The sequence below is a fragment of the Salvia miltiorrhiza genome, chromosome 6 (genome assembly GCF_028751815.1).
Source record: "Salvia miltiorrhiza cultivar Shanhuang (shh) chromosome 6, IMPLAD_Smil_shh, whole genome shotgun sequence".
NCBI classification, from domain to species: domain Eukaryota; kingdom Viridiplantae; phylum Streptophyta; class Magnoliopsida; order Lamiales; family Lamiaceae; genus Salvia; species Salvia miltiorrhiza.
Genome location: NC_080392.1, coordinates 26,681,784 through 26,703,251, shown reverse-complemented (window position 1 = coordinate 26,703,251; position 21,468 = coordinate 26,681,784). Strand labels below are relative to the sequence as shown.

The 21,468-nt window shown below is 35.7% G+C and overlaps 1 protein-coding gene and 1 long non-coding RNA gene across 2 annotated transcripts; both read right to left on the bottom strand.

Annotated features, from left to right (window-relative positions):
- Positions 1-1,129: 1,129 nt before the first annotated feature.
- On the bottom strand, positions 1,130-2,205 carry LOC130990096 (uncharacterized). The gene is made up of 4 exons (XR_009090822.1): positions 2,069-2,205; positions 1,792-1,856; positions 1,480-1,592; positions 1,130-1,392 (listed from the first exon to the last, which is right to left on the bottom strand). It is a non-coding gene; the product is annotated as an uncharacterized LOC130990096 (long non-coding RNA).
- A 3,822-nt stretch (positions 2,206-6,027) lies between these two features.
- On the bottom strand, positions 6,028-7,537 carry LOC130990094 (mitogen-activated protein kinase kinase kinase 20-like). Its single transcript, XM_057914301.1, has one exon. The coding sequence runs from the start codon at positions 7,389-7,391 to the stop codon at positions 6,363-6,365; it is 1,029 nt and encodes a 342-aa protein (XP_057770284.1). The 5' UTR covers positions 7,392-7,537; the 3' UTR covers positions 6,028-6,362.
- Positions 7,538-21,468: the final 13,931 nt, after the last annotated feature.

The window sequence follows — 21,468 nt, the reverse complement described above, 5'->3', positions numbered from 1 at the left end:
AGTATTAATAGTGATAATTAATTGTATTGTGAGTGGAGAAAATAGCCAATTATGGAGTGGCATTGTCCAAATGAAAATGGACTAATTTTTATGAACATCACAAATAATAAAAATAGATTATTTTTGTAGATGGATGAAGTATGTTGTAATTTTTTTATTTGAGAATGGATGGACAGATCGAATCTCATCACGAGATTAAATTCTTACACACCCTTCATTTTTTTTTTACTTATTCCGGGATTGGAGATACCCTGCCAAGTAAACATTGGATTAGATTGGATAATTTTTGCTTATTCAGCTAATCATGCAAAATAAACACTACAAATATGCACATGATAATATTTATTATGAAATTTCAATATTGCTAGCCGAATATTTACACGTTTAGAAAATAATGAAGCCCCCTCAAAAACAAAAAAGAAAAAAGACCTGATTGTAAAGCCCAATGAGTTTATCACCAAATTTTTGCATCAAATAAAGAAAAATTAAAAAAAAATGATTGTAAAGCCCAACTTGGTTTGACCAGTTGTGTAGTTTGTAGAAGAAGTGGACAAATTTTTGCTCCTTACTTTTTCACTCAATCATATCTTGCTCTTACAATTTCTATAATGTATGTTTCAAGTGGGATTGCAATATGTATCAATCAGTTTGTAGTGTCAAGACTCTCAACTACTTGAGCTACAAGTGACTTAATTTTATCTGTTTATAATGTGTCCAATATGTCACTACAAAAAAATAATTTTTTACCGACGAAAATTTTCGTCGGTAATTAAATAATTTCCCTTGGTAAAATAGATCACCGAGAGATTACCGATTAAACGAGGCCGTCGTAATTTTCAATGTCGGTAAAAAAATTACCGAGAGAATATTCACTCAGTAATTTTACCGAGAGGAATCATCCTCGCTAAATGTACGTCAGGTATTATGTCGGTTTAGGTGTCAATTTTACCGAGGGATTTTTCCCTCGGTAATGCTCTAATATACATTTTCACATATATGAGCCACAAGCATTTTGATGGCTATAAAGAATAATTTGAGGCTATGTATATAGCATCTACAGATAAGGAAACATCATCTCAGAGAAGAAATAATGAGGAACTTGAAAGAAAGCAAAAAGTGGAGGAGAAAAAATTAGAAGAAATACTAAAATCAAGAAGGGTTATACTAAAAGATTAACAGAGACAGTGTAACAATTGGTCTAAATCAAATTCTTTGGCAGTTGTCACCTAACAATTGGTCTAAATCAAAATAAATTGAACTTCTAAAAGGCTGGTTTTCAAGGCTGCCTCTTAGTATGTACTCATACATCAAAAGCTTATGTTCTTTCTCGCAACAGTATCCGATCAACTTCACCAAATGTACATGTCTTAATTGACCAAGAAAAATCACCTTCTGTCAATTAAAAAAAAAAAAAAAAAGGCAACCATATTACATGAAGCACAATTTGCAAACTAACCAAAAACAAAAGAAAAGACATACCAGCGATTCCCCTGTAATCCATCCATATTGAGGAACTTAACAGCCACAGGCTGGGGCTTCAACCCGGGGTGCAGCTTGTCATCGATGAAACCCTTGTTAATGCCACTAATTACCTGCAAAAAACAATTGAAAATAGGCAATTTTAAGCAACTTGTCTTATTAAATTTAGGAACAAGCTAAGATCTATAAAGAAGCATTTCACACATAATAAACCGAGTAGAATATACCGCGAAAAATGATTTATTCGAAGCTAAAGAATCTAGTGCTAGTATAGAATGTTATCATTTTCCCAACTAAAGAATTATCAAGTACCAGATCAGGTATTGAGGTGAAGAGAGCTTTGGAAATTCCCAAAGATGTACAGTCAGCAGGGGTTCCTGCACCGCAAAATGTAAACGAGATGAGAACATATTCTCTGAAGTGACATTATATAAAAAATATTTTGGTCTGCTGCAGAAAAATTTAACACGAGTATGCTTGATTATAAGTTTAGCAAATAAGCATTTTGGTATGTGTATGAACTTGTGTTGGTATATATATGCTGTGAAATAAGTTCAGTGTTAATTTGGATTCGGGTTGAAAGTAGCACCTTTCATGCTGCAGAAATTTTGTTGGTTGTTGTTGCTTTGCTCGAAGATGATAGGAGCTGGAAGTAAAACAAGGGTTTTAGAGATTGAGAAACAATTTGGATAATAAACGGTGAAAGAAGAATCACCTTAAGTTTGAAGAAGCAGCGGTGAAAGCTGGGGTTAAGAGTGAAGGTGATTATATAGGAGAAGTGGGGCTACGTGGTTGAATTAATGGCCATGACTAATGTTAGTATTTTAATCTATGTAAAAATAAAAAGTATTGGCATGTAAATACTCGAACTTTTCCTATTTTTCGGTTTTGCACCCCGGCCAACTTAAAAATCTACTTATGACATGAATTTTGTATTCTTTCTGATTTTGCATCCGTCGAATTTTTACCTTCGAATCGTTGTTGACATGGTAGCCAGATTGACATCTCAAACCCTACAATTACATGTAGGGGTGTTCACAATTTAGTTTAAACCGTAGATCAAATTAAACCAAATCGTAGTAGTGCGGTTTGATTTGATTTACGGTTTGAAAAATATGGTTTGATTTATACTTTTGAAAAAATATGATTTACGGTTTAGGTTTGATTTTCTAAAATTTTAGACCAAACCAAACTGTAAACCGTAATATATTTAATGTAATTATTATTATTATTATTATTATTATTATTATTATTATTATTATTATTATTATTTGTTGCACACTTATGTAGTTATGCTTCTCTACGTTAAAAAAGAAAGATGCGAGGAATGGTGTAGATAACTAGTTATTTTAGTGCCAACCGCACCAAACCAAATTGCGAATACATGTTCTAGATTCCATATTAACAAAAAAATTATCTGCTTTATTATAAAGTTTAAACTTCCCTCTCAATAAGGTTTCCATGTCGGCAACGATTTTGGGGTAAAAATTTGCACAGGGCAAAATTAGAAAAATATAAAATTCAGGTATTTATAGGTAGATTTTAAAGTTGAGATATAAAATAAGAAAATAGAAAAAATTCGAATATTTATGGACCAATACCCCTAAGGGTGCGTTTACTTTGATTGATAAATTTATCCAAGAAAAATTATGGATAACAAAAATTTATGCCTTTAAATGTCTCCTTTTTTTTTTCTCACATTTTACACAAAAGAGAAGTTCACCATTTTTTCTTCCTTATTTTCACTTCAAGGATGAATAATATTAGTGGATATCCAAATATATTAAAAAAAAAATTAAATAGAATCGAATGGTCCGAATACGAACAAATTTCAAATAGAATATCCAAATAGTTCCAAAAAATATACTCCTACTTCGAACAAATTGAGTTGAATATTACTCTCTCCGTCCCATCTATTTTGAAACACTTTCCTTTTTTAGTGTTCCAACTATCTTAAGACTATTAGATAACTAAAACTAAATTAGCAGACCGTTTCTCTCGATTTTCTCTTAATTTCTCTCAAACCTTCCCTCTCCTCAAACCTTAAATTTCACTCTTCTCTCTCTCTCAGCCTTTCATCTCCCGCCGCATTCTCCTCACCATGCCCTCTCACTCCCTGAAACTATGGTCGAATCCCTTCCCCAAAACGGCGGAGGCGGCGGCAATGGATGGATAAATCCTCGTCGTTCGCTCCCCGATGTATCTAACTCTCGCCGCCCCCACCGCTCCCCCTCCCCCCTGACGTATTTAACCCTCACCCCCCCCCCCCCACCCCTCTGTATAACTCTCCTCCTTCCCCACTTGACCATTCTCTTGTTGTTTCTTCGCAGCACTCCACAGTCGAAACACGATTGCGCAAGAGATTTCAAATTTCACTTGTGCTTTTACAATCCTGTCTCCCTGTGGCTTCCCATTCTTGCTATTTTGAAGAACAAATTGCACTACTTGATTCCTCACATGTGTTCAAATATCATTCTTCTTTACCATTTTTTTTATTTGTAACGTGGTTGTTGTGGTAGGATTCGGACCCCTCTTATAGGATTTGTTTTTTGAGTTTTTGTGGGAAGTCCAAAAATTTTTAAAAAAAAAAAAATTGTTACAATCAAAAAAAGGAAAAAACTCACTCACACTCTAGCTTCTAGGGTGACTCGAACCCCCGACCTATTGATTGAAGGAGAAGCGTCTTACCAACAACGCTTCATCGTCGAATTATTAGAGAGACATGAGGCGCAAGAAGAACCACTGCACCAAGACTCTCATGGTGGGAAGTCCAATTTAATTTGGCTCCACTTTGTTGTTTTTATCTCACTTTGTAAACCGGCGGCAGTTTTTTTGGGATATTTTGAATCTTTTTTATGAATTGAAAGAATTGTGTTATTTTGGCATATTTCAATTTACATATGTCCTTGTTATGCAGCTGCTCTTATTTATGGCAGAGTTGAATTTATATTTTTAAATTTAAAAATTTCACATTAAATTATTTTAATTAAAATTATTTAATTAAAATATTCAAATTTTCAATGTATATAAAAACAGAAAAATAAAAAAGGAATAAATCAAATTCAATAGAACATTAATCACTTTTCCCTTTATTACCTACTACACTTAGGGTGTGTTTGCTTTTTATCCCTCTACATGGAGGGATGACAAAAATTTATGCCTTTAAATATTTGTTTTTTTATCCCACATTTTACACATACATCATTTTTCCTTCCTTATTTTCACTTCAAGGAGGGATAATATTATCCTTCCTTGAAGTGAAAATAAGGAAGGAAAAATGGCGTTTGTGTAAAATGTGGGATAAGAACGCAAATATTTAAAGGCACAAATTTTTGTCATCCCTCCATTTAGAGGGATAAAAAGCAAACACACTCTTAAACCACTAAACACTGCTTTCTTAATTTTCATGCCCAAAGAAAAAGGTCTCAAGATAGCCGGGGGTGGAGGGAGTAGAAAGATATCCATATTTAATTCAAATGTAACTAATTTTTTTTAAATAGTTCCAAATCGAATCGAATGGTACGAATATGAATTAATTTCAAATAGAATATCCAAATATATTACTTAAAATATACTTCGAAAAAATTAAATTGAATATTAGAAAGATATCCATATTTAACTCGAATACTTGAAGAATTTCACGAAAACGAATTGAATATAATGATATTCTCTTCAATATATTTAATTTGTTTACACCACTAAGATGGTGTTTGAGCTTATAAGTTGTTTAGGAGCTTATAAGCTCCTTCAAAGTGTTTGGCAAAATAAGTTGCAAAATAGCTTATAACCTCCAAATATAAGCTCCCCAAAAAATAAATTTTTCTACCCCAACTTATTTTTTTATAATCTTACATGCAACAATCATCTTAGAAATATTTTTCAACTATATAATTTATTGTTTACATCATATATCATTCAAGTTCGTTTTTCTTCGATTTTCTCTCCCTAAAAAGGTATTTTCTCTCTAGCTTATATACTTGATTATCCAAACACTTTAACAACTTATAAACTTTTGAGAAACTTCTTTAAAATAAGCCTAGCCAAACACCCTCTTAATGGTATTGAAGACTCTTTATAATTCTAAAAATCCAGATCAATGAAATTTATAGTCACCAATTCTAAATCTGTATAAACTATATCTGCTCTAGATATGAGAAGTTATTAGACGGTATGAAAACATTTGAAAAATAATATGAGAGAATTGAAAGGTGAAGCTACGTCACCACGAAGAGGAAACGAAATGAATTTTATTATGTATATATCTTCTGATAATAGTATGATATTTTGTGAATGTTCCCGTTTTATAGATGGACATCCTTTATAGTTAGTGAAGATAAGGTGCATCATAAGATAAAGATAATGAAACAGTAACTTATAGTATGAATTATTCATACAATAGATGCTGTCTTGTTGCAAGTTGCGAAGTAGCAACTTGTGTAAATTGACAGAGCAATTGGCCACAAAGATCATGCGAGATTTAAATGATCGAATCTCCCCCGTTTCCCAACGACAACTATAATATAAACAGAAAAATAAATGACCGTAAAATATAAAAGACATTCAAATACTAGTATTAGTCAGAACCAAATGAAATAATTGGCACTAAAAGCATCACTTCTGTTACTGTACACTTTTCGGCTCGAAATATGAGTTTCCAATTGCAAGCCTTCTTAATCTTGTACTCCATCTATTTCTATTTCTACTTCTACTATTTACAAATTAAATTAAATAAAACCGAAAAATAGATGGCCGGTTTTCAGTTTCACTACCCTAAAAATAAAATAAAAAAAGAATTAGAAAAGAAAAAAGTCGATCAAAAAATCAGTGTCCAGCACAAGAAAATGTGATGCCGACTCCTGTGACCGTGATCAATATTGTCTCCGTCACCTGATTGTGACCCAATCATCGGTGACAGACCAATTAGGACTATTCTCGGCGACATTGACCAAACCCCGGAGGCGCTCCTCCGCCGTCGAAACGGACCACCCCGACTCCGACGACCACGACTCCGAAAGCGAGGGCAAAGACGTAATTGAACTCAACCAGTTCTGGAAATCAAAGGGGCATCTAGGAGAAGCCGAGGCCGTGTCTTTCAACGCATCACAGCCGTCGATTTCTTCCTCACCGCAAACGAAAGGATGATTTAAAAGCATCTCAGCCGTCCATCTCGCTCGAGGATCCTTCACGAAACATTTCTCGAGAAAATCTCTCCCCTCAGCCGATAAAGCCCCGGGGATCTCCGGCACCTCGTCGCCGACGCCGATCCTCATCAGCAGCGCCGCCACGTCGGAGCAGCTCCACGCTGGAGATCCCGACGCCATCTCCGCGACCACGCACCCGAGCGCCCAGACATCCGCCGGAGCCCCCTGCTCGCTGCCGGCGACCATCTCCGGCGACATGTACATAGGCGTTCCCCGCAGCTCGCCGCCCGCAGCGGCGCCGCCGGCGCGCTTCGCGAGACCGAAATCGGCGATCTTCACGCTGCCGTCAGAGCTCAGCAGAATGTTCTGCAGCTTCACATCGCAGTGGACGTACCCGAACTTGTGGATGTAGTGCAGCCCTCTCAGCAGAGCCTTGGTGTATCGCCGGACTTGAGGCTCCGGCAGCGTCCGATCGCCGGAGAATTTGAGCTTATCGGCGAGAGAGCCGCCGGAGGCGTACTCCAGCAGCACATTGTACAATTTCTCGCCGTTCTCGCACGAATAGCTGTCTCCATAGCAACGGATGATCTCCGGGCAATCCTTGAGCTCCTCCAGTATGAATTTCTCGTTGACGAGCGACGAGGAGAGATAAACGCCGCACGACTTCACCGCCATTAACGGCTGAGGAAACGAGCTCTGGCTTCTCGGAATCGCTAAATTCACCTGCGCGAAACTCCCGTGCCCCAATTTCTCGCCGCGAAACCAATCCATTTCACCGGAAATTTTCAATTTTGGGTTCTGAGTTAGAGATTTTTTGAGTTGGTTGAGTGAGAAAGGAAACAGAGGAAGAGGAATGAATGAATACAAGTGCTAAGCGTGTGGGAAAGGGGAGGGGGTATTTATAAGGGGAGCGAAATTCATTGAATCGAATTGTAAGTAAAGTGTATGTATAGGTATAGCAGTATAGGTGACGCAAACGTGTGTGAGATTTTGGGTTGCTAAAAATAAAAAGCACGTGGAGGGAAGGATATTTCGCGGGAATCTCAAATAAGCTGCCCTACCTTTATGAAAACGTGGTAATTATTTCTATTATTATTGAAAATAAAAATCTTTCGATTTAAGGATAGTGATTTGTTAGGCATGACTTTTGAGACTTCACAATCAACAACTAATTCTGCTTTTCCGCCTTCAAGATTACAACAATTGACTCGGCTTAATGAAATCCACGAGTTTTAATTGCAATTAATTATAATTATATCTAGAAAATATAATCTCTCCATCCACTATTCATTTCCGTTCGTTCACAAAATATTTTTCTACTTCATTTTGAAAACAACTTCACTAATTATTATTTTTACAACTCCCACATATTTACACACATTGTCACTAATAAACTTACTACTCCCTCCGTCCCATAATAAGTGGCCACATTCTTTTCGGCACGGAGATTAAGAAATTGAGTGTTATATGTTTTAATAGAGTGTGGCCTACAATTGTTGACCAAATTAGTGAGTAATTGTTGACTTAATTAAAGTAATTTTGACATTTTTAGAAAGTGGCCTACAATTGTTGACCAAATTAGTGAGTAATTGTTGACTTAATTAAAGTAAACTTTTGCCATTTTTAGAAAGCAGCCACTTATAGTGGGACAGACGAAAAAGGAAATGTGGCCACTTATTATGGGACGGAGGGAGTATTTTTTAAAATAATTGTTTTAACTATCATCATTATCTAATTTGTAAGATTCATTTTCGCTCACCAAATACACAATTTACTTTTCTTCAAATGTGTGTCCAGTCCCTTAGAAAGATGTTTTATGGACGAAGAGAGTAATTTGTAATACAAACTATAAAAAAACTTGAATTTTGTGTATCAACTTCTAACTAAATTACTCTACTGCTAAACTTCTGACGACGACATTCACAACAAAGGAAGGATAGGATAGACAATGAACTTCAAAAGCCCTAAATCAATTTTGAATTTGGATGTTAAATAAATGTTTGAATCCGAGCTCCAACTTTAAGATTTTAGTTGCAATTATCTCTATTTTTAATTAAAATTTTGAGAGAAGTTAATGTTATTGGATAAACTTAAGGGGTTTTATATTTGGAAGGGCACTACACCTTTTGGCGATGATGATCCACTTAGAAATGCTTATTGAAGTAAAAGTGTCTTTTAAGAAGATAATTAATGAGGTAATTTGGAAAAACCAAGACTCAAACCGATCTTGAAAAGGCGTTGCGGCTGCTGGAGTTTTTGATTGGATTTGTCAACTATTTTCTATATTTTTTTTAAAGGACGATTGGATTCGTCAACTATTAGACGCCTTTGATACACTTGCAAGGGTATTTTGGGAATTTTGCGACAAGTGGGACTTGACAGTTGAAATTGCACGAGGAAATGCTAATCCTAGTAAAATATCGATCGTAAATGTAATAATTAATTAATTAATTAATTAATTACAAACTTTTTAATGCTATGCTTGTTAAAATATAATTAATTAATTAATTGCAAACTTTTTAATGCTGTGCTTGTTAAAATATATTGGTGTAGACATGCAATGTATGTGTAGATTTGCATCGTAAACGTAGATTCAAATACATCAATGGATTACATTACTGTTAGTCTACTCATTACAATTTATACTATTTGAACATGCGAGTGATCGTAAATGTTTCGTTACTATATAAAATTGATGCATTGGATGTGGGGTAAATTTTATGAAGGGCCAGTATTGATTAAGAATCTCACTTTAATGTTTCCTGATGAGAAAAATCATATTTCTAAATGTGAAGTTGATACATTGAATGTATTAATAGATTTATAAAATACTAATTACTTCAACATATATTTGATTTCTATTCGGATGAGAATCACTAATTTTCTGACAGCTACGAAATTTCTTTCCAAAAAAAGTATAAAATGAACATCCAATATTTGCATGGAGTCATGTTACTTGGTTGTGACAAGTATTAATATTATTGGTAGCTAGTTTCCTACAAGGGTGATCCATTGTATCTTGACTAATTTTTTAACTTAGAGATGTGGTTAATCATGACTTGCATTATTAGAATTGTCAAGTCAAATACTTACACGCAACTTGCACTTTCTAACATCCTATGTAGCTTATTCAAAAACTATATATGGTCCAAATTATGAGGATCTCTTGGAGTCGAGGTCTCACACGTCCAATTTCCACAACGGTTTCGTCAACCCATTTACTCAATTTCCTATAATCCTATCTAATAAATTCAAGCACCCTTCATTCATTTTATTCAATGAATGCGTAATATTTTTTATTTAACTTATAAATAAATAAAAGTTCACTTGTAATCACCCAAAGTAGTCCGTGGGTAGAATTTTTATCGTTCTAATAATTCAATTAAATTTTCATCATAAAGATTTTAATGAGACTCTGCTCTTAGTAAGTATTTTTATGTCTTTTAAAGTATCTTAGATTTGTTCTTTTTTCTCTTTTATGAAGTTTCTATTTATGTCATAAAAATTTATGTCTCAATTATAAGGTTGGTGCTAGGATTCAATTTAAATCAAAAGAAAAAACTTGAAAGGTTGGTGCTTGAACTCAATTTAAAATTACAAATATCAAAATTGTGATTAAAATTATAATTACTTCTAATTATATTAGGCAGAAAGCGAGAAAGTTTTGTCTTTTGAAGAAGGTATCCTTTTATAAAGACTAAAGTTGGTGCTAGGACTCAATTTATTTGGATAGGAACACAGTGTTTTATTTGTGTGTGTGTGTGTGGGGGGGGGGGGGGGGGGAGAGCCAAAGGAGAAATGCGCATTAGTAGGAAGAAATCTTCGCAAAGTTAGTCGTGCAACTAATGTGAAACAATCATATATCCTAGATACGATTCCATCATGATCGTGTATGTGCACTATCTATATGTGATCATCTCTTCAAAAGCATTCCCTTCCTAGGAAAAAATCATATTACCTTTGGGATACTGCTTCCAAAAGTATCAATACAAATAATTGTATAAAATGATACTAAACTATAATTTTTACACAAAATTTTCTGTACATTCGGGTGTACCGTACATTCGAATTGACCTGTACCCAGATCCTAATTCGCATGTTAAGCCAAATTCGCATCTTGACCAAAACCGTGTAAATGACACTATTCAATTATACAAATGACACTTCTTATAATTGACACTATTCAATTATATAAATGACACTGTAACATTTTAAATGTTATAGTGTCATTTTCAATCTTATAGTATTATTGAAAATATTATACTGTCATTTACAATCTTATAGTGTCAATTACAGGAAGTGTTATTTATATTTCTGAATAATGTCAATTATACTCAGTGTTATTTACAATGTTATAATGTCATTTGTATAATAAAATAATGTCAATTACAGGCAATGTCATTTGTATAACCGAATAGTATCATTTATACGATTTGAGTTAGGATACGGGTTTGGATCAAAATACGAGTCAGGATCTAGGTATGGGTCAACGCGAGTGTATAGTACACTTGGGTGTACCTAAAACCACCACTAGTTTTTATATGAAAATTCTACTAATTTTATTCTCTCAAAATTAGATTTTTTTTTTTTTTTTTTGTGTTTTGTTTTTTTATTCATAGGTACTCTTTTTTTTTTGAGGAGAAAAGGAAAACTTCATAAAACATGAGAACACAAGAGTTCACAGAAGAAGGGATAACCCTCGAAGAAGACAAAGGACTGAAATTCAGTAAAGCAAAGCGAGCTAAGCCATCCGCATTCGAGTTTCCTTCGCGTGCAGTCCAGCTGAAAGCGATATGACGAAAGGAGACCACCTCTCTGTAAATCTTCTCCAACGTAACACCAAGGTAAGAGAGATCAGTTTCTCTTTTAACCAGCAACCAGTAGAGCTCTTGGTAGTCTGTCTCAAAAATGATATCCTGGACCTCCAACTCGCGACATAAAACCATCCCTTCCAGCATAGCCATCGCCTCCCCTTCTACAGCAGTGAAGACTCCCGGTTGAAAACCAAACCTGCACCCAAGAACCGACCCCTGTGCATCCTTCAAAACCATCCCTAAACCCAGACCAAGATCTGCATTAAGGGCTGCATCACTGCATAGCTTGACCTGATCGTTTCTGCACTCCTTCCGTAGGGATTTTTGGTTGTTTGGATTCGCGCAGATGGGCGGAGACCAAATTGCTCGCTGTGCCGTAGCCAAGCACTCCAACTGACTCATATCTTTGTTCTGGAACCGGGAGAGATTCCGAGCAAACCAGATGGCCCAAGCAGAAGTCGCGAACAGGGAATGCACATCTTTATCCGGGCAGCTTCGAATTTTACCGAACCAATCCACAATAGAACAGTTCTCCCCAGGGGACAAAGGCTGTAATCGCAGAGGAGAGACCGCCCAAAAAAACTCCGCCCATTTACAGTCCCGGAGAGCATGCTCCAAAGTTTCATCATTCTCACCACATTTGCCACACACCGGATCAATGACAATCGAACGACTCTGCAGAGCAGTTGCCACAGGAAGAGCATTTGCCGCACACCGCCACATGAACATCTTCACCTTTGGGATAACTTCCAGATTCCAAATCCAACTCCAAAGCCCGTCATTTGAAGTCGACGAAGAAGCTTCATATCTGTTCTTGAGTTCAACAGCCAGTTTATAACCCGATCTTACCGAGTACTTGTTAAATTTTCCCATCGGCCAAAAGGGCTTGTCCTGGACTACAAAATTAGCTCTCATTTGTGTCGTGATTTTCCACCTATCATTAGCATTGAAAACCTCCTCTAGTTTACAGAAATCCCATGAATCCGAATCATCCAACAGGAACTCGCACACCTTCAAATTACCTCTGTCATCCGAAACACCCGCAGCCAGATAATTTCCCTTGCCATTAGGTAACCAACGATCAACACCAACCCGAATACGTTCACCATTCCCAAGTCGCCAAGCCACGCCTTCCGCAAGCAAATTTCTTCCAACTGAAATGCTTTTCCATATAAAGGATGGGTTGTGAGCATTTCCAGCCATAAGCAAATCTGTACGTGGATAATAACGTGCCTTTAACGATCGGGCAAGGAGAGAGCTATCAAAAGTAAGTAGCCTCCACGCTTGTTTGGCTAGCATAGCTTGGTTAAAGAGACTAATATCTCGGAAACCAAGTCCACCTTCCCCTTTCGATAAACACAACCTCTTCCAACTTCGCCAGTGAATGCGCCTTTCATCATTTTTTTGGCCCCAAAAGAAACGCGCCGCCACACTATTCAGTTGTTGGCAAATCTGTTCCGGTAAGGCGAAGCAGCTCATAATATGTCGATCTCTGCCCACTCCGTTGGACCCCCAGTTGCTCCGCCAGCTGTTGTTTTAGATTATCCTCCATGCCACCACTAAAATCAATCGTAGATTTATCTAAGTTCACCAGTTGACCAGGTACTCTTGCCTCTTTCTTTCTTTTGCTTTTTTTTTTGGTCTTCTTAAGAGGCACAATGTCACAGACTCACAATGGTACCAATGCGCGTGCCATTCCCAATTCGACATAAAATTAAAATTTAGTACACAAGTTTAATATTTCCTCCGTTCAAAAAAAAGTCTTAAAATAAAATAACACGAATTTAATAAAAATAATTAGTATATTATGAGTGGAGAAAGAATTTCACTTAAAAAATAATATTAATAATGATAATCAATTATATTGTGAGTGGAGAAAATGATCCATCATGTGATCAAAAGACAAAAGTTTCTAAAAATGAAAAGAGACTAATTTTTGTGGACGGCTGAAAATGACAAAAAAGTTACTATTTTTTATGGATAGGATGGAGTATAATTTTTTCATACAAACGTTAAATATGTACATTTTTCGCTCATTTAGAAAAATAGTTATTTTTTGTTATTTTGATATGTTCATAAAAGTTACTCTTTTTTCATTTATGAACACTACCCTACAATAAATTTATTTTCAACATATCAATTTATTTACCTATTCTATCATATAGTGAGATCTTTTCTTTATTCACAATACAATTAGTTAATCATTTTAACATTATCCTGAATGTGAGAGGTACTCTTTTTCGCAATACACTATGAGCTTGGTTTTAAATCGAAAGTGCTCTGACATCAATTATTGGATTGTTTGTGTTGTACGGTTAACCACTTCTATTAGAACATGTATCACTCTCTCTTAGGGTAATTTTTTAGGGATAAAAGGAGTATTACCTTGTGTTAATAGTCTTTTGAGAAATTTGTTTGTCCTCCTTTCTTTCTCAAGTAAAAAAATGCTTATTTCAATAGCAGATAAATGTGTCTATGTAAATAAAAGTTTAATGATCCAATTTAATTATACTAAAAAGTCAAGTACCTAAATTTTACATCGACCCTTTTTCCAACTCTTTTGAGTAGGAATGTCTCTAATTTATTTTTCACAACGGTCCTCCCCGTAAGCACGTAAATGCATGCATCGTGTATGTAACATGTGCTCTTAATAAAATTAATAATTACAAAAAAAAAAATTATATTTATAAATAAAAATAATATTAATTATGAATAAAAGTGAGTTTTTGTGAGTGCACTTAACGAAGGAGAGCGTCTCCGGGTGCGCTGAATCTTTAAAAGAAGCCGACTATAGCAAGTTTACACATCTATTTATTATATGAAAACACAGTTTGTGGCAAAATTATAATTAAATAATCAATTAAAGGGTATTTATAAAACTCAACAAATCTCATATCCCATATATTTTCTCTCTCCTCTCTCCTCTGTTTTATCATACGCATTCTTCGATTTTCTACTCTCTCTCTCTTTCTCTCATATTCTCTTTTTCATATTTTGATGATTTTTTTTAAAAAAATCAAATTTTATTTATAAAAAATATTATATATATATATATATATATATATATATATATATATCTTAAATTAAAGATGAATGCAAGATCTTCGATTTGGTATCAAATAATTATTCAACTCTTTTATTAGTATTTTAATAAGAGTAAAATTTTGAAGTAGCCAAAATGAAGCATAAAACACAATTTATGGCCACACATTGAAAAAACACAAATTTTGGCCATTTTTATTGATTTGGACGTTTTTTCCCTTAATGAGGCGGACCGGATAGGATCAGGCACGCGGGTCGCGTGTCGGGTCGGGTTAGGCACTTATGACACTATTAGTGCCATAAGTGGCACTTATGGCACTAATAGTGCCATAAGTGCCAACGAAAATCCAAAATAAAACCAAGTAAAATAATCATTTTGGGCACTTATGGCACTAATAGTGTCATAAGTGTCATACGTGCAGCACAAATACAGAAACAACAACATCATTTAAACTCTAAATGGATAATCTAAACCCTAAATGGAACATCTAAACCTCAAATGGATAATCTAAACCCTAAATGGCCGGAATATCTAAACCCTAGGGGGAAGTGTGCACTTATGGCACTTATGGCACTAATAGTGCCATAAGTGCCATACGTGCAGCACACAGATCAAATCAGATCTGCCATGGCTGAAATCGAAGGAGGCGGAGATCAGATCTGCCGATGAAGGAGGCGGCGCAACGATCAGATCAGATCCACCGCCGCCGCCTCATCAGACCAGATCTGCCTCCGCCGCGCGCTGGAGAGAGAGAGAGGGAGATGAGAAAGAGAGAGGAGAGAGCGACAGCCGCTGGAGAGAGAGAGAGAGAGAGGTAGATGAGAAAGAGAGAGGAGCCGCTGGAGCAGAGAGAGGGAGATGAGAAAGAGAGAGGAGCCGCTGGAGAGAGAGAGAGGGAGATGAGAATGAGAGAGGAGATAGAGAGAAGGGTAGAATAGTCATGACATACAAAAAATGGCCAAAATTTATGTTTTTTCAAATGGTGGACAAAATTTGATGTTGTGTGTTGAATAGGGCCATTTGGCCCTATTGTTTCTTCTAATAATATAATTTATTTTCCTACTTATCAATTGAAGCTTTTCTAATAAGATGACATAGGTATTGAGCTAACTTAGAAAAAATTAATTTTATGCATGATTAGCTTATGTTTTAAAACTATATATTGTGATGTGAAAACTCTTTTTTGATTGTTTCTTTGTTTCTTTTAATTTGACTGATGTGTTTATTCTATAATTTTAAGGAAGAAAATAAAGTTTTCCATCAAATAGATGGAAAATTAAAAATGATACTTTTCAAAATTATAAAACAAAATTAAGGATCTTTACTGAGTAATTGATGTAGATTATTTTATTTTTTAAGAAAAAATAATTTACATTTACTTATATTCTAACTATATTTAATATTTATTTTTTATTTATTTGATACATCATTTAATTTATTTATTTTTGATAAATTAACATGATTAAATAAAGAAATTTAAAGGCTGCGCCACAGGGGCTCGAAAGTCGAACCCAAGACCTTCGATTTTAAACATTAACCCCTAATCGCTTAATCGGTACACACGCTACATCGTTTAATTTTGATGCAAAACTATGTTCGCCGTGCATCGCACGAGCGAATGTAGTAGTTGAAATGATTATACAATTGGCAAGGAAGAGCGACAATAAGAAAATATATTTGGATTAAAAATATTATTTTCCTAAAATATAAGTGATATGTAAAAATAAGTAGTTACTAGAAATGCTGAAGTTTAGATAAGCAAAGGACCCACCATATGGGAACTAGGGACCCTGTTTTTTGGTAGTCGTCAATTTATGTGAGATTTGAGGAATTCAACAATTAATGTTATAATATGAAATCACATAGAAAACCTTCCATTTGCAACTCTTGTATGTCGGTGCTTACAAACATCTAACCTGTGGGCAAAAGCTGGAGGCATATATTAATTTGGTTATGCTTCGATCCCATATTCCTGGTATCATGTTGTCATAATTTTCATATATCATGATACTTAACTATTTATTTTCATCCAACTCAATATATATATATATAGTGGTTGGCGTTGGGTGTTACAAAAACTCAATGCTACAGAAATTGGCAAAACATAGTGTATATTTGAATGTACTATATATGCATTCATTCAAATTAGAATTTATTAATTAATAATTCTCAAATGAAATTTAATTATAATAAAAATTTAACTAAAATAATTGCACCATGTATGCAGATGCACTGGAATGTGCCTTACATAAGTTTACCCACTCCAGACAAACCTCTTCTTTGTCTTTTTATTATAGTCTTTTAGACATGCTTAGACATCTTATAAATTTGGAATAGTTGCATGTATATATACTAATTTTGATCAAAATTCATTTTTGACACGTATTTAAAAAAATAGAATAAAATACATAAACTTTATTAGTTTTTTAATTTTATTTTTGATTTTATTTTTCTCACATTAAAAAATAACATGGCATCTACGTGGCTCACCGAAAATGGTATGACGTCTACATGGCAACTATGTGTACATGGAGACAACATGACGTATATGCGGCTCATTGGAGTCAAAATTAAACAACTAATAAAATTCCTGAATTTTATTGAACTTTTCTAAATATGCGTAAAAAATGAATTTTGATCAAAATTAGAGTATTTATATGCAATTAACCCTATAAATCTTATATCATAGTGCGAATACCACATATACTATCACATGATTAGCATTTTTGGAATTTTCATTTAGGTTGTGTTCACTTGAAAGAAAATGATAAAAATATATATCATAATTATGACTATAAATGAACAGAGCTACTCACAAGTTATTTGAGATTCAGCTTAAAAAAAGCTCGTTCAGAGATTGATTCGATAGTAAACGAGCCAAGCTCGAGTATGAATTCGAGCTCGAACATCATGTATACGAAGATCTAACGAGTCGAGTTCGAGCTCAAGCTCGAATTTGACATTATCAAGTATCACATGAGTTGAGCTCAAGCTCGGTAAGTGGATGACGAGCTAAGCTCGATCTCGGTAAGTAGGTGACGACCCAAGCTCGAACAAAAAGATAAAAGCTCGAATCAATCTTGAGCCTAAATAATAAAACACCTTATAAAATAAAAATAGGAACCATTTTTAGCCCTTAATCAAGATCCACAGTTGATTCAACACATTGTTGGACGAATTCATGGTCCTGAGTTTGAATCTTATAGGTAACAAAAATTTTAATTTTCAAAATTCAGACTGAATTCATGCATGTTCTAATATTTTAGTTGATGCATATTTTTTATTTTAAGAGTTGTTTTTGTCCTAGTCGCTCCCTAGATATAGGGTAAATAGCACCAAACTTCACGAACTTTTATGAGACTCTGGTTTGCATGATGACTTTTGAAATTTAGACAAAAATACACAACCTTTTGATTACTTCTTGTTGGGTCCCGGAAGGTTTGCTGAACAGGTGGGGGGGGATACACCTATAGGCTATTTTTGCGAAAAACAAACAAACCACACTTTAATTGGAAAGTGGTTGTAGACTGATACTGAGGTAACTTCAGTATTTTGATTTCAGTCAAGCACAGAGCTATAACTGATATCCAAGTAAGGCTTCAGTCTAGAGTTTGTAAAACAGAGTAGAGTTATAAATCTTACTGACTATCAGTTGATTGGTCAGTTAGACTAATAACTCAGCAGCGGAAATTTAAACTTAATTCAAATAGCCTTTAGAAAGTTTGTCACTTAATAAAATCCTTAGTTACACTTTTCAGTTAAGCAAGTTCAATTGTAAAATAGACTTTTGCACAGAGAAAGAATAACTGAAAGCAGATAAAGAACACAAAGATTTTTACGTGGTTCGGAACAAGTTCCTACGTCCACGGCCAGATGATCATTTTGACAAACACTCTGGGCTTGTGCTTATGGGTGCACAGTAAACCTTGAACTGAAAATCAAATTTTCAGTACCAACACACTGGGTTGGATTTCTCGCTCACTCTTAGCACGCTAAGACACACAAATGCCTTTTCCAGCGCTTGGTAAGAACTCTGGAGTCAAAGCACTGGTCTGAACTCCTCTCTACTCAAACACTCTTTTCGCTCGGTTGAAAAGGGGTTCGAAATCTTCGAGCTAAGATTACTTAGAACAGGCTCTCAAGTAATCGAAAACTTAGGCTTTGGGTAATACAAGAATTTGCCAAAGGTAATGAGAGAATGTAGATAATCAGTGAACTGATTTAGACTTTGGGAATTCTCTTTTTCGATTCAAACTTTGTAAGTAGTTGAAGGCTGAGTTGCAAATTTGGCAGAGGTTCAGCTTGTGCATTTGAATCGGTGAAGATTGCAGTGTTCCTTGAGCTCTATTTATAGACGAAGTCTTGAATAGATTCGTTGGCTGAGATGGTCTTCAAGAGTCCGTCTGTTGTGAGAGTAATTTTGAATTTAGCTGAGGCTAAAATCTTCGAAGTTCCTGTTTTGGTGAAGGACGCCGTCTCAAGGTACAACAGCTAGGGCGCCTCTGAAAAGTTTGCACCAAATAGGAACTCTCTGCAGAGAAAGGACGATCTCCAAAATCTCTGCATTTAATGCGGCTGCAGGAGCGTTTCAGTCTGATGAAAAATGTCAACTAATACTTGTCAAGAGTATCAGTCCGCTAATTTCACGTGGTCCGCATTAACACTCAGTCTCACTGATAGTTCAGTGAGACTCTCGTCAAGTCAATACATCAGTATTTGACTTGTCTTTTCATAGCTATCTTCAGTTGAGGTCTTCATTCTTCAGTCTTCAGGTATTCAGTCTTCAGAATTGCAGTCTAACTAGAAAGCGTGAACTCTAACACTTGAGTTCAAAAAAGTCTAGTCTATTACAATAAGAACTAGGAGTTTTGGTATAATCAAAACTAGGGATATGATATTTCATTAAGTTCGCAACATTTCGATTTTTTTCCATAAATGTCAAATTTTCTAATTAATTTAAAGCCTAGTTGGCACTTGGAACTGCCAATGTGGCAATGCCATACGGCGAAGTCAATGACGTTGTTTCCAAAAAAATAAAAACGATATCATTTTGTGATATATTGTGTTGGACTTCTTTAATTATGGTGGAAATTGAATGCAACTCAAAAATTAAGGTTCTTCATTCATTAGAGTAAGGGTGGTGATTGGTAGAGTGCGTGAAATCTTTAGCACTGAGATTGCTAGAGTTCTTTTTGGGATTCTTGATTTGTCATGGCTAGTTCTTCATGGTTAACGTCAAGCTCACACCTTTATCCCGAAATGCAGGAACTTTGTGGCCATGGCACCTCTGCTCTCATTCGGACTTTACACATCGAGAAAAACTTGGAGCTTAAATACTAGGAACTTTTAGGAGTTGCATGTTAGAAGTGTGATCCGGGGACGGTAGCTTTGCATGTAATCAATGGTTTGTATGTCACGGGAGTGGGTATAGACTTGCTTTGAGATTGTCTTATGAAATTATCTTGATTGTTGTTTTGAATCTGTTGAAACTTTTACCTTGAGATAATTTATTTATTCTTGATTCTTTCCTGTGGCTTGATTTATTTGTTTTCCAGTATTTATTTTTCTTAGTTTAAAAATCAAACCTTCAATTCTGTTGTCCAGATAGAGAATAATAATCTAGGATAGGAATTAATACTCCCTCCGTCCGCCAAAAATATGGCATTTTGGCTGGGCACGAGATTTAATAATATTGGTGATGATGTTCATGTAGTGGAGAAAGGGTCCGACAACTTTATGAAATGTGTGGTTGAGATTGAATTTTGGGTGAATTTTTTATAAATAAAGAGTGTTTGTATGGATAAAATATAAAGGTAGATGGTGGGACCATGGCTTTAAATGAAAAGTGGAATACTTTTTGCAGACGCCAAAGAGTAAAATTTTGAAGTAGCCAAAATGAAGCATAAAACACAATTTATGGCCACACATTGAAAAAACACAAATTTTGGCTATTTTTATTGATTTGGACGTTTTTACCCTTAATGAGGCGGACCGGGTAGAATCAGGCACGCGGGTCGCGTGCCGGGTCGGGTTAGGCACTTATGGCACTATAAGTGCCATAATTGCCAAGATTTTACTTTGGTTTTGTTTTGGATTTCCGTTGGCACTTATGGCAAAAATAATTATTTTGGGCACTTATGGCACTAATAGTGCCATAAGTGCCATACGTCCAGCACAAATACAGAAACAACAACATCATTTAAACCTTAAATGGAACATCTAAACCCTAAATGGATAATCTAAACCTCAAATAGATAATCTAAACCCTAAATGGAATATCTAAACCCTAGGGGGAAGTGTGCACTTATGGCACTTATGGCACTATTAGTGCCATAAGTGCCATACGTGCAGCACACAGATCAGATCAGATCTGCCATGGCTGAAATCGAAGGAGGCGGAGATCAGATCTGCCGATGGAGGAGGCGGCGCAACGATCAAATCAGATCCACCGCCGCCGCCTCATCAGACCAGATCTGCCGCCGCCGCGCGCTGGAGAGAGAGACAGAGGGAGATGAGAAAGAGAGAGGAGAGAGCGGCAGCCGCTGGAGAGAGAGAGAGGGAGGATCTCCTCCACCACCGCCGCGAGAGCTCCGACGAATTCTCCAAGCTCGGCACCGCTGCCGCGCAGCCGCTGGAGAGAGAGAGAGAGAGGGAGATGAGAAAGAGAGAGGAGCCGCTGGAGCAGAGAGAGGGAGATGAGAAAGAGAGAGGAGCCGCTGGAGAGAGAGGGTGGAGATGAGAAAGAGAGAGGAGAGAGAGAGAAGGGTAGAATAGTCATGACATACAAAAAATGGCCAAAATTTATGTTTTTTCAAATGGTGGACAAAATTTGATGTTGTATGTTGAATAGAGCCATTCGGCCCTATTATTTCGACGCCAAATATAGAAATTGTGCCATACTTTTGGCGGACGGAGGGAGTATTAATTGGTCTCTGTGGAATACGACCTTTCTTGCTACTGTACACAATTGCACCCGTACACTTGCGGCGTG